This window comes from Ornithorhynchus anatinus, chromosome 9 (assembly GCF_004115215.2).
Source record: "Ornithorhynchus anatinus isolate Pmale09 chromosome 9, mOrnAna1.pri.v4, whole genome shotgun sequence".
NCBI classification, from domain to species: Eukaryota; Metazoa; Chordata; class Mammalia; order Monotremata; family Ornithorhynchidae; genus Ornithorhynchus; species Ornithorhynchus anatinus.
The window spans coordinates 14144337-14157104 of record NC_041736.1 but is presented as its reverse complement, the minus strand read 5'-3'; the positions used below and the strand labels follow the sequence as shown (position 1 = coordinate 14157104).

Below are 12768 nucleotides of genomic sequence, written 5' to 3'. Positions count from 1 at the left end.
GGTGGTGAATAAAGGAAGCAAGTCAGGGCGATGATGCAGAAGGGAGTAGGAGAAGAGGAAAGGAGGGCTTATATAGGGAAGGCTCCTTGGAGGAGATATGCCAGCAATAAGACAGTTGGCCTTCAATAGAGCTACTTTTCAGTATTAAAAGGAGATCTAAGGAGATAAGATGTTAAATGGTCAATGCGGTCCTACTGAGTTTGCAGATCTCCACTGACAACACTGGTTTCCATCTAAAACCATTATACCTCCTCCCCCTTGAAAAAAAAAAATAATAAAATGGTGAAATCCACTGGGTAAGGAATAAAATAAGGACTTTTATATTTTATTATATATTAAAAGTAAATATACATATTTACTTTTCATATCTTACATTTTTTCCTACTAGAACTTGAAGAGTCCAGGCAGAAATGCCCACCATGCTGGTATAGATTTGCAAACACTTTCTTGATCTGGAACTGCTCTCCACATTGGTTAAAATTCAAAGGCATTGTCAATTTAATTGTAATGGACCCATTTGTTGATCTCGCCATCACCATTTGCATTGTTTTAAACACATTATTTATGGCCATGGAACATCATCCAATGACTGAACACTTCCGAAATGTGCTCACTGTGGGAAACTTGGTAAGTCTGACATTTTGTGCCATCTTTGAATCACTATCACAGTCATTCTTCTCATTTACTATTATTTTCAGTACTATTATTTAACATTTTGGGGCATGAATCTGGATAGGAATGATTCCGGTACATTTCATTCTTGTCCTGTGACTTCTTTAAGGTTCTAGACTGTGAACCCATTGTTGGGTTGTTGCCTCTATTTGTTGCTGAACTGTACTTTCCTAGTGCTAAGTACAGTGCTCTGCACACAGTAAGTGCTTAATAAACACCATTGAATGAATGAATGAATGAATGAACACTGGAGGTAATACTTTCAAACTTTCTCTGGTGAATATTCAGTGAATGTATGTACCTGTGCCTGTCCAGAACAAACATTGCATGCACTATTTCTTTGGCTTGGAGAGGATAAAAACAATGCAGATATTCTTTTCTATAAGTCATTGGTAACGATATGGATTCCACAGTACCGTCTACCTGGACAAGAGGTCCGATTGAAGGCAGAGATACAGCATAGGAGCAGTTGAAAAAGATGAACTCTTTATACAACCATATGTTGTGAATTGAATATGATTATCTACCTTTTCTGCACTTGGCAAATAGCATCAAATATCATACTGGTTATGCCTTGTGAATCATATCACAACTGTGTCTAAAAGACCAGCAGTTCTTTATATACTCTGAGGACCCAAAGATTGCCATTTGCTCTTTCATTGTATTTGTTATTTTTGGCTCTTTTCATTGATCTCCACCCAAATTCTCCAGGTGATTCCCTATTCCCGATGCTCATTCCAATGTGTATTTTCAACCACAGAGCATGTCTTGTTGTCTCTGTACCCTAATTAATATCATTTAGTATCTGGGAATCGTGTTGGTGGGTGAATAGACAAAACTCGATGGTGCCCAATCAGTAATCTGATTTGTATGAAAAATTTCTGATCTTTGAGTGCAGTGATTTCAAGGCAGATTTCAAAGACCTTATAGAAGGTTCAAGTGTTAACTATAATTGTTCTGGTCATTTATAAAATGTATAAACTGGAAATAATAAGTAGTGCAATTTTCTAGAATGACTGAAATATGAACACATCTGACTGAGCACAAATTCCTCTGCTACATATGAAAGTGTTGCTAAATGTTTACCAAGTACGCATAGTGTACCGGGCCTCTTATGCAGCAGGTACACAATCTATTTGCTGAGGTCTAGGAACCCCCATTTTAAGGCAATAACGGATTTGTCTGTCGAAATGGCAAGTGGTCTTCAAAAAAAGAAAAAAGGTGAGTTATTTTTAAAGAGGTGAGGGGAAGTGAGTACCAGGATGCGCCTATTAGTTCTAGGTTATAGTGATGTGGATGTTCTGTTTTTCCACCAATCAATATCAAATGCGGTAAAGTTAAGGTAATAACTTGCTCTCTTATCCTCTTTAGGCCTATTATAGAAAGCTTGACAATGTTTCCTTTTATTCTAAATTCTATTTACATTACATTTAGCCCCACATGAAAATTACATTTGTGGGTTTTAATGTGCATCCATATAAATATCCATGTTTTGATTTTCTTTTGTTTACTGCAAAGCCTTTTCTTCCTGGAACCCCTGCGCTCAGAAAGGATGAATCGGGTTTTGAATGGGGCTGACTTGGCAGAATTCATCAACTGCTGTTGTAGAAGGGGACTGATTTGGGTTTTTCCCTTTCCCTTTCCTTGTCTTTCTTCCTGTGATGGTGCCGATAGCAGCAAGATGGCCAGGATTAGTACAGAAAGAGGGAAGAGAGAGGTAGAAAAGCATTGGTGGAAGTAGGGCCTGGAAAATCTGCATACTAGTTGATCATACTTGAATAATTGTAAGTGTGACTATAGATGTATATAATCCATAAATAAATAATCCATAGCAACCCTGTTCTCTGTAGGCAAATGCACTACAGAAACTTATATTTCGAGAATGAAAAAAAAAAGCTTAACTTTGGCAGTGAGTTTTCTGATGGGCCTTATAAATAATAGGAAGCAGAATTATTTTCATAGCACACATAGGCTACGGTGGTTGTGATAAACTTGATGCCGCAACCATGTTAAGCACTGTTCAGTCATAGTGACTAGTGCTTTTGAACTAGGGTACCAGTCAAGTGTAATCAAATGGATGTGACAGAGCTCACAGGTCTCTCCACATCAACATCTCTTTTACACATTTTTGTGTGTGTCTCGATACCAAGGCCATGAATTAATGATGACCTGCAGTGCACTTTGGGTCAGTGTTGCAGGAATCTTGCTTTGGCCGTCACCATATCAATTATGATTTTCTTTTCCTCTCCTATTGATAAATCATAAAACAGCTCATTAGCTGGTCCTGTGTAGTCTGGAGTGCTTCAGACTGGAAGATTCTAGTCACTCAGTTTCCCCACTCCAGCTGGGCAGTTCTGCTTTGGCTTGCTTCCAGAAAGATTGTGGTTGGAGCGGAAGCTTGCAGCATCAGGCAATGGGGCCAACCAGGCCAAGGCCAAGTGTCTATCACCTATTGCATCCTGGACTATCCTTTGGGAAAATTGGAAAGGGTCTGAGTCTTTTGGTAGCTTGGGATACCTGTCCAAAAGGACAGACATTCTCGAGGGATTAGATCCCGGCCAGGCAGTGTTTCAGGGGTCTGGCAGTGAAAAGAGGGACAGGAAGAAATTGGGCTGTTTCTAGAGAATAGTTCGGCAGCTTCCTCGTTGACCCTTGGTCAGATGCCTTCGGGACGTCCACACTGACCCATCAAGATAAGGTTCATCGTTTGTCAGGAATGCTCAGTATTTTTATTTTATGCACTTGACATCCCTCTGCTCCGTTCCAGAAGCTAAGTCTTGCAGGCTCAGGGAAACTGGGGGATGGTGTTTGTGTGCGTGTGTGTGTGTGTGCTGTGTTGTATGCACAGGCACCTGGGAGAGGAATGCAATGGCTGCGCAGCAAGTGGTAATGGAAGTGGTGGTGGGCAGTGGGGCAGGAATCACTCGCCCCCAGACGAACACTTTGTCTTCCAGCAGACACTACATGGTTCCATCAACATCTGGATGTTAGAGTGAAGCCTGATGTATCATATGTAATAATAATCATGGTACTTGTTTAGCATTTACTTTGTGCCAAACACTGTTCTAAGTGCTGGGGTAGATAGGAGTCATTCAGGATGGACACAGTCCCTGTCCCACACGGGGCTCATCCTCTTAATCCCCATTTTACAGATGAGGTAACTGAGGGTCAGAGAGTTAAGTGACTTGCCCAAGGTCAAACAGCAGACATGTGGGACAGCCGGGATTAGAATCCAAGTTCTTCTGTCTCCTAGGCCCGTGTGCATCAACGTGTTCAGTGGAGGCTTGTGCTATTTCAGTGGCCACCCTAATTGAGATATTGGGAAAATCCCTATGTCAGCCCAAGAGCTAGTTGTGCTGTGGGTGGAAATGAGAGGACTCAATTACAAGGCAATTTCTGCTCTTCTCCGTCCCATCCTGTCCCACACTCCTCACTCAAGGCTGGTGCTGTCTCCAACTGCCCCCCATAGGCTGAAGCCCCACACACAAACCCCAGCTTCCTGTTAATTCCCCACCTCACCCTCTTCTGCCCTCTTCCTATGAAACTCTAAACTGTGAGCTCATTGTGAGCCGGGAATGGGTCTGCTTCTTGTTGTACTGTATTCTCCTAAGCTCTCGGTACAGTGCTTTGCACACAGGAAGCATTCAATGAATACGATTGAATGAATGAATGAATGGCTAATAGTCAGTCCCCAGGTGTGGGGAGGCAGGATTTCTGAGGCACAGGTCACACCTGCCCTGGCTTCATCACTTGCCTGCTCTGTGACCTTGGGCAAATCAATTAATGTCTCTGGGCTACAGTTTACCCATCTGTAAAATGGGAATTAAATACCCATTCTCCTTTTCTCCATAAGGGATGGTATCTGACCCGATTGGCTTGCATCTAGCCTAGCACTTAGATTAGTGCTTGACACATCTCATCTTGTCTTACTCTGTCATCTCTGACCCATAGCAACACCATGGACACATCAATCCCAGAATGCCCCACCTCCATCTGCAATCATTCTGTGAGTGGATCCATAGAGTTCTCTTGGTAAAAATATGGAAGTGGTTTTCTGCTGCCTCCTTCCATGCAGTAAACTTGAGTCTCTGCCTTTGAATCTCTCCCGTGCCACTGCTGCCCGGCACAAGAGAGTTTTGACTTGTAGCAGATTGCCTTCCACTCACTAGCTACCCCCCCAAGCTAGGACTAGAATGGATATGCCTCTGCTTGACTCTCCCTCGTGTAGTCGAGACTGGTACAGTACTGGAAACTCTCCAGGTGCGACCCTGAGAGGATGTTTGACACGTTCTTAACAAATTCCACAACTATTATTATTATTATTTATTATCATTATTATTACTATCATATGAGAACAGAGCAACCCTGAACACTAACCTGAATGCCAGCTCACCCTGCAGTTTCCTCATACAGGAAGGGAGGTACAGGGGCTGGGCAAGAGAGAGGTTTTCTATGACTCACTTTGCAGCTTCCAAGGCAGCAACAGGAAGGTAGTCAATGAACAAAGGGGTTAGTTGGTAAATACCATATGGTAAATAACAAATACCATTATTTGGTAAATAATGGTAAAAATGTTCCTTGCCCAAGAGGATTTTATAGTCTAGAAGACTTTGATCTCTCCAGGCCTCTGGGCCTGGGAAGTTTCTGGATAGCCTCCTGCTCTGATGTGTCTTTAATTGAAGTCTCAGAATAAATCCACTTAATCATTTCTTTCCATTCTCCCTCTCTCCACGCTCCTTTTCAAGTGCCAGGAATCATTTCAGAACCAGCCCAGTTCTGTCCCCAGGAGATGTGCAGAACATGCATCTGGTCTAACTGGTGCTCACTTCGGGCAAGGCCTGAGGGATCCATTGCCTCGGTTGTCCAATGGGTAGGGGAGTCATCCTAGCGATTCCACCCATAAGTAGCATAAATAAGCCTGTTTCCCTCAAGGGATTGGAAAGGGGATAATAATGTTGGTATTTGTTAAGCGCTTACTATGTGCCGAGCACTGTTCTAAGCGCTGGGGTAGACATAGGGGAATCAGGTCGTCCCACGTGGGGCTCACAGTCTTAATCCCCATTTTACAGATGAGGGAACTGAGGCACAGAGAAGTTAAGTGACTTGCCCACAGTCACACAGCCGACAAGTGGCAGATCTGGGATTCGAACTCATGAGCCCTGACTCCAAAGCCCGTGCTCTTTCCACTGCGCCACGCTGCTTCTCTAGTATTGTGGGATGTAGTCAGTCTGCACATCTCCAGGGAAGGCACAGCTGATTCCTTTGTAACACATCCTAGGAAATGTGACTCAGCATTTTACGGAGTAAGGGGACCATTGAGAAAGGCATATAATTTTTCAAGTTTTCCAGTAGGTATCGTTCGGGTAAGAGATGCTGGAGATTTGATGAATTTGAAAAATGCTAACTTCTAAAATAAGTTTATTTTCCATTTAGGTCTTTACTGGGATATTCACAGCAGAGATGGTCTTCAAGCTAATTGCCATGGACCCATACGAGTATTTCCAAGTAGGCTGGAATATTTTTGACAGTGTAATTGTGACTCTTAGCTTAGTGGAACTTTTTCTAGCGGATGTGGAAGGATTATCAGTTCTCCGGTCATTCAGATTGGTAAGTGGTTTTTGCCATTTGGACACCACTACTGATGAGCTAATTAGTCATTAAATCTTTTGTTTTAATTCAAATTAATCATAATTTTTCAAATTTGCAAAGTAAAAACAAAGGTAAATTTTGAAAGGGTTTTTGGCCAGGAGAAAGAAAAAATTCAGGAATGTTGACAGGAAACATGAACGGCCAAGTATACTGAAACATTTTTGACTTTAAGAGAAACTTAAAATTTGTGTGTTAGAATGACAGAGTCATGGGGCCAAAAAACTCATAAAGAAGACCTGCTGCCACATTTAGAAAATGTGAAGATGTGGTGCCCAAAATAAATGTAATGGCTGTGATGTTCCTAATGAAAAGTTATACATCTGGGTACATGATTTCCATTGAAATTATTTTGCCAACAATTCTGAAGTTATCACTTTTGATCCAGCCCACCAGGATAAAGCACACTTAGAAAAAAGATGACTTTTCTAGAGAGGAAGACCAGGAGAAATTATAAACTCTCCAGAATATGTTAATGAAGATTTACACTCGGAGATGAGATTAGGCAATAATTTCTTGCTACAGGGAATTCCCCTTAAATAGGAAAGTCACTTGTGACATATAAAAATAATTACATGTAATTATTAATTACATATAATAAATGGATATTTTCATGTTTACATTTATATGATGTACTTTGTGGTAAATTTTATGCACACATTTTGAAATCATTTAAAAAATATTCCTGAGATGGAGTAAAAGGTGATCAATATGAAAAATTATTTTTTGGTGAATAGTTCTTGAAATTTTCTTAATATTATGGAAGCAATTACATATTTTCTGGGAATTCAAATTCTTGAAGACTGACTAAACAGCTGAGTTGATCTAAGGCAAGACTAGTTTTGAAAGATGTTTTCCCATTATGAAATTCTGGAGCAAGGATAGACAAGGATAAGGATAATTCTTGCTTGCCTGATAACCAAGCAAAATTATCAAGGGTTGTCCAGTGACTGGAGTATTGACCTTTTGAAAGCTGAGGGTACTGGAGTCTCCTCCAAGCCTGCCTAGTAAGTCCAACCGATAAATTTCAGGATCTCTCATCTTCTATATCTGCACACACCACATGCACACATTATGCAAAAAGCCAGGGAATTTAGGGCAGTTGCCAGGGTTGACATATGTTGTTTGATAGAGTAATGGCTGATGAGGGAGGGCAAGGAGAGAAGAGAGTTTCCAGAGCCTCCCTCCCCAGAGTAATGGCTAGCAATTCAGCAGTTTCTAGGGACATCCGCAGACCTACCCAGCTCTTCAGTCTCAAGGGAATAAATACCCTTTGTCCCAGCCTAATCATCACTGTCAATCATCGGTGGTATTAATTTAGCGCTGTGTGCAGAGGACTGTACAACACTTGGGAGAGCACAATACAACAGAGTTGGTAGACATGTTCCCTGCCCACTGTTAGTACCCTAAGCCCTGCTGATTGTTCACATGCCAAACTGTGATAAGAATTTCAGTGTCAATCCCAATGGCACGTGGCCAACAAGAGAGATAACATTAAGGCCACAGTGATCGATGTGGATTTGGTGAGGTAGTTTCATCATTAAGCCTGCCTTCCGTAAATATACCTAATGTGTCCTCAGTTCTGAAATCTTTTTGGTGTTTTCATAGTTTATATTAGCAATGTTTCTATCATTCTTGTTTCCCCAGCTTCGGGTTTTCAAGCTGGCAAAGTCTTGGCCCACACTGAACATGCTAATAAAGATCATTGGCAACTCTGTGGGGGCTCTGGGAAACTTGACCTTGGTGTTGGCCATCATTGTCTTCATCTTCGCCGTAGTCGGGATGCAGCTCTTTGGGAAGAACTATATCGAATGTGTCTGCAAGATCAACGAAGACTGTGTGCTCCCACGCTGGCACATGAATGACTTCTTCCACTCTTTTCTGATTGTGTTCCGTGTTCTGTGTGGAGAGTGGATAGAGACCATGTGGGACTGTATGGAGGTTGCAGGTCAAGCCATGTGCCTTATCGTTTACATGATGGTCATGGTGATCGGAAACTTAGTGGTATGTACTTAAGGGACTTCAAAAATTGGCAAAATGTTTCTCCCATTTGCTTTCACTGCATTAATAACTAGCTTTCGGTAAGTGCTTACTATGTGTCAAGCACTGGGGTAGACACGAGGTGATCATATCAGATACAATCCCTGTACCATATGGGGTTTACAGTGTAAGTAGGAGAGAGAACTATTATCATCATGATCGATCATCAGTGGTATTTCTTGATTGTTTACTATGTTTGAAGCATTGCACTCAGCGCTTTGGAGAGTACAATGTAACAGAAGTTGGCAGACATGTTCCTTGCTCACAGTGAGTTTAAAAAAAATATAAAGGACTAGAAGGAAACTGAATTTAGAGGACTAGAACTATAAAGAAATGGAGGCACAGAAAGGTTAAATGACTTGCTCAGGATCACACAGCATGCAAGTGGCAAAGCTGGAATTAGAACCCAGCTCCTCTGACTCAGAGGCCTATGTTCTTTCCACTAGGCCATACTGTGTTCTCCAGCTATGTCCCTACTCACAATATTCCAGAAAACTCACATTCATTCAGGAGAAAAGGTTTTGTCTCATTCTGCTTTCCCTCCACCTTGGGAGAATTAGGATAATTCTCAAAGGAATGTCCATAAATGAATGTTTCCTTTTTTCTCCCCCCCATATAGGTATTGAATCTGTTTTTGGCCTTGCTACTGAGCTCATTTAGTTCTGACAACCTCTCTGCAGTTGAAGAGGATAATGAAGTAAACAACCTACAGCTTGCTGTGTCCAGGATTGATAAGGGAATAAAGTATTTGAAAAAAATGATGCATGAAATCATTCAAAAAGCTGTTTTTAAGAAGCAAGAGACTACAAGTGAAATCAAGTGCCTGGAAGACTTGAACAACAAAAGAGACAACTACATATCCAACCGAACCCTTGCTGAAATAAGCAGAGACCAAGATTTCCACAAGGACAAGGATAGAACCAGTGGTTTTAGTAGCAGCATGGAAAAGTACATGATGGATGAAAGTGACTGTCAGTCATTTATACACAACCCTAGCCTTACAGTAACTGTTCCGATTGCCCTCGTAGAATCTGATTTTGAAAATGTAAATACTGAAGAGTTTAGCAGTGAATCAGATGTTGACGGGAGTAAAGAGGTGAGATGCTTTTCTTATTTAGTTTTTAGTTTTTGTATTGTGATGGGGGGGGGATGGGGAGGGTAAGCACAGCACCAACAGGTTGGTGGGGAGGGTAAGCACGGCACCAAGAGGTTCTTAAACTTTGGGTTCCAGAAATGCCCCAGGGGCTCCTAGGGCTGCTACTGGCATTTTGAAATGGGATAGGTCAGCCCAAGGCACTTCTCTAGGTCCAAGTCAACTCTTTTCCAGCACCCTCTGACTACAGTGGCCTTGGATCCTCTAGGAGAGGGCCTAGGGATGGCTCTCCTCTTTTGAACCGTGTGGCCAGCCTGGGTCTGGAGAGGTCTTTAGAGTCCACCTGTAAGTGAGAATATGTGAAGCCTGCCTCAGCAGAACCCGTGAATCCACCCATGGTTCAGCGGCTCAGGCAAGGGGCCTACCAGAGGCTAAGGAATGAAAATTAGGGAACTAGCAACCATCAGCTGTTCAATAGGAGATCCTGTTACTTAATCTTAATTTAGCCCATCAGCTCACAGATCTAGGTTGGGTGGAAGATTAAGTTGCTGGGGAAGGTTCAGAAGTGAAATTGAAGAGAAACCCCATGGCATTTCCTTTCTAGACAGTATTGGTGCTGAAACTTATAGTTTCTGCTTCTGTCTCTCTCCTCTCCAAGTCATTCCAAAGACAGGGTAAAGTGCAAGCTTCACTATGTAAACAAGACATTGTTCGGCTTCTGTTCAAAGAAGAATCCCATGTTACCAAGTCAGTCACTTTATTGAGCCCCTTCTGTGTGTAGAGCACTGTAATGAGTACTTCGGAGAGTGCAAAAGAACTAGTAGATGTCATCCATCATTAATGGTTTTTACTGAGCGCTTACAAAGCGCTATGCTAAGCACTTGGGAAAATACAATGCATCAGAGTTAGTAGGCTATCCCCAACAAGTTTACAGTATGATCATTACATCCTTCAAAGGACATGCTTCTTCCAGGGCAGTTCACTTAAACCATTTGAAATAGTTCACTCTCTGTGTTAAAAATTTCCAAGGAAAAAGTTTCCCCAAATTCTCTCTCATCTTACTTTCATGTCTTTCTCGCTGCCCCCTCTAACTTGGTCCACTTCTAATAATAACTGCTTTCTAGATGTTCTCTTCCTTAGATTTCTCTTGTTAAAACAAAATATAGTTTGGAAGCTAACCTAAACTGTCATAAAGTATCTCATTGAAATAGAGGTTTCCACAATGCAGACTGAGGTTTTACTACAGTACACCTGTACGCTCTCGTGAAGTAGTAAACATTCTCTACAGAAAATGGTAGCCATGGGGCTACCATTCTCCACAGAAAATGGCAGCTTTCTACAGAGAGAAGGAGCTTGGGGGAAAGGGGTGCAGAAAGAAACAGGGAATGGAGGATGTTGGTGGAGGGACAGAGAAAGTGGGAGGCAGCAAATGAGGAGAGAGGAGAGTATGAGGACCACCTTCTTGGGGTTTTCAAACTTGAATCACCCATGAATATCCCAGCTCTCTCTTTCTTAGTTGGGAAGAAGGCTAGGAGAGAGAAAATAAAAATCCCTTCCATTCTCACCATGAGCATCTGGTGTCTAGCTTTCCCAGTTTTCTTTCTGTTGAAGGCCTTTCCTTATGCTTAGCTCAAAATGATACTTTCTTCAGCCTATATATACAATGTGAATGAGAGATACACTTATGAAGTTCCATTAAAAAATTATATAGTTTTAATTGTCACTAGAGCAGTTTCTTGTATATACATAGATGGTTTTGTGGAAAATATCTGTTTTTCCATATCTAGGGAAAAATGCTACATATATATGCACTTTAATATACTTTAAGGAAGTTTCAAATAACTCTTGTACTTTCCCTCCTTTAAATAATACCCCAAATCCTTTAATCTTCTTTTTCTTCACTGATCTTACTTTGTCTCCCTTTAATCATTTTTGTGTTCAGTTCTGAACCCCAGCCAAGACCTCCATATACCTTTTGCACTATGAGGCCCCAAATTGGAATCCATGAAATTGAATACCCTCCCTCTTTCTTTTGAAAATCCTAAATCATTCCTGCATTTTTCAAATAAGTAATATTTATTGAATAGGAAAACAAGAAAATTAGAATGATCTTATTTGAAGAGTTTAAATGGACCAATTTTTAAATTAGGTTACTTAAAAACTGAGCATAGTTAATGAGGATTTTCAGGTCCTCTCAGTTTGTATTAAAAAGTTGCAGAAACAATCTTTAATTATATGTCGGGTAGATTTATTTTGTGATTGGCATGCTTTTTAAGCTAACACTAAGAACAGTATCAAAAGTGATGTCAAGGGATAATTCAAGTGCTTAAAATTTGCACTAGAAACTAAACTGGATTCACAAAATGTTCACAAGTGCTTTACATTATTGATCCTAATATAGCTTTGCTGCCAACTTTATTTAGGGCTTTGAATTTGTCCATTTTGAATACAAGATATTTGAAGAGATTTTTTAGAGCAGGGATCTCTTGTTTTTGTCGGTTCAAGTTCTTGACTTCTTTGATTAGGGGTCAGTATTAAAATTAATCATCTTTTCATGAATATGATACCAATATAGCAGCACTGTCCTAAGTGCTTGGGAAAGTGTGAAGATCATGACGCAAATTATAGCAAACAAAATAGCTCTGTTTTGCCTTGCATTCATGCAAATTCCCTTCTCTTAGAATAAAATGGGAAGCAAAACAATTAGCTTAAACTGATTTTAGAAGCATTCATACATCCAAGTCCAACAGTTTGGCATACATTCCGGGAAAGGAATTCCCTGAAAGGGAACTAGTTTTTCTCCCTGAAAAATCCATTCTACTTAAACAACATCTAAAGAATTAATACCTCCTTTTGTATCTTATTGTATAATAGTCTTAAAAACATAAAGTTAAGAGCTGGGAATTAGGGATCATCTTTCTGCAATATGGGAGACCCTGAAAGGGGTCAAACTCTGGATTTATTTTTGTTTTTTATTTCCTCAATCTGATTACATAATTGCAGTGTTTGTTAAGTACTTACCATGTGCCAGGCACTATTCTAAGCATGGGGTGGATGCAAACAAAATGGGTTGGACACAGTCCCTGTCCCCCGTGGGGCTCACAGTCACACTCCCCATTTTACTGCTGAGGTAACAGAGGCACTGAGAAATGAAGTGACTTGCCCAGTGTCACACAACGGACGAGTGGCAGAGCCGGAATTAATAGAACCCATGACCTTCCATCTCCTAGGCCCGTGCTCTATTCACTATACAATGTTATATTGTTTGATTAAATTATATGTGTATATATATAATATACTATAATATGGTAAATTAA

At 40.9% G+C, this 12768-nt stretch overlaps 1 protein-coding gene and 1 non-coding gene across 4 annotated transcripts in view; one reads left to right on the top strand and one right to left on the bottom strand.

The window, feature by feature from the left end:
• The window catches only part of LOC100083071 (sodium channel protein type 9 subunit alpha), a 94112-nt gene that overhangs the window by 51567 nt on the left and 29777 nt on the right, over positions 1 to 12768 (top strand). For all 3 annotated transcript variants that reach the window (XM_029072111.2, XM_029072109.2, XM_029072110.2), the window contains 4 exons: positions 389 to 627; positions 6106 to 6279; positions 7966 to 8322; positions 8978 to 9454. In XM_029072111.2, the coding sequence (XP_028927944.1) occupies positions 389 to 627; positions 6106 to 6279; positions 7966 to 8322; positions 8978 to 9454 (1247 nt within the window). The remainder of the gene's footprint in view (positions 1 to 388; positions 628 to 6105; positions 6280 to 7965; positions 8323 to 8977; positions 9455 to 12768) is intronic.
• On the bottom strand, positions 4812 to 4950 carry LOC114814406. Its single transcript, XR_003762204.1, has one exon. It is a non-coding gene; the product is annotated as a small nucleolar RNA SNORA7 (small nucleolar RNA).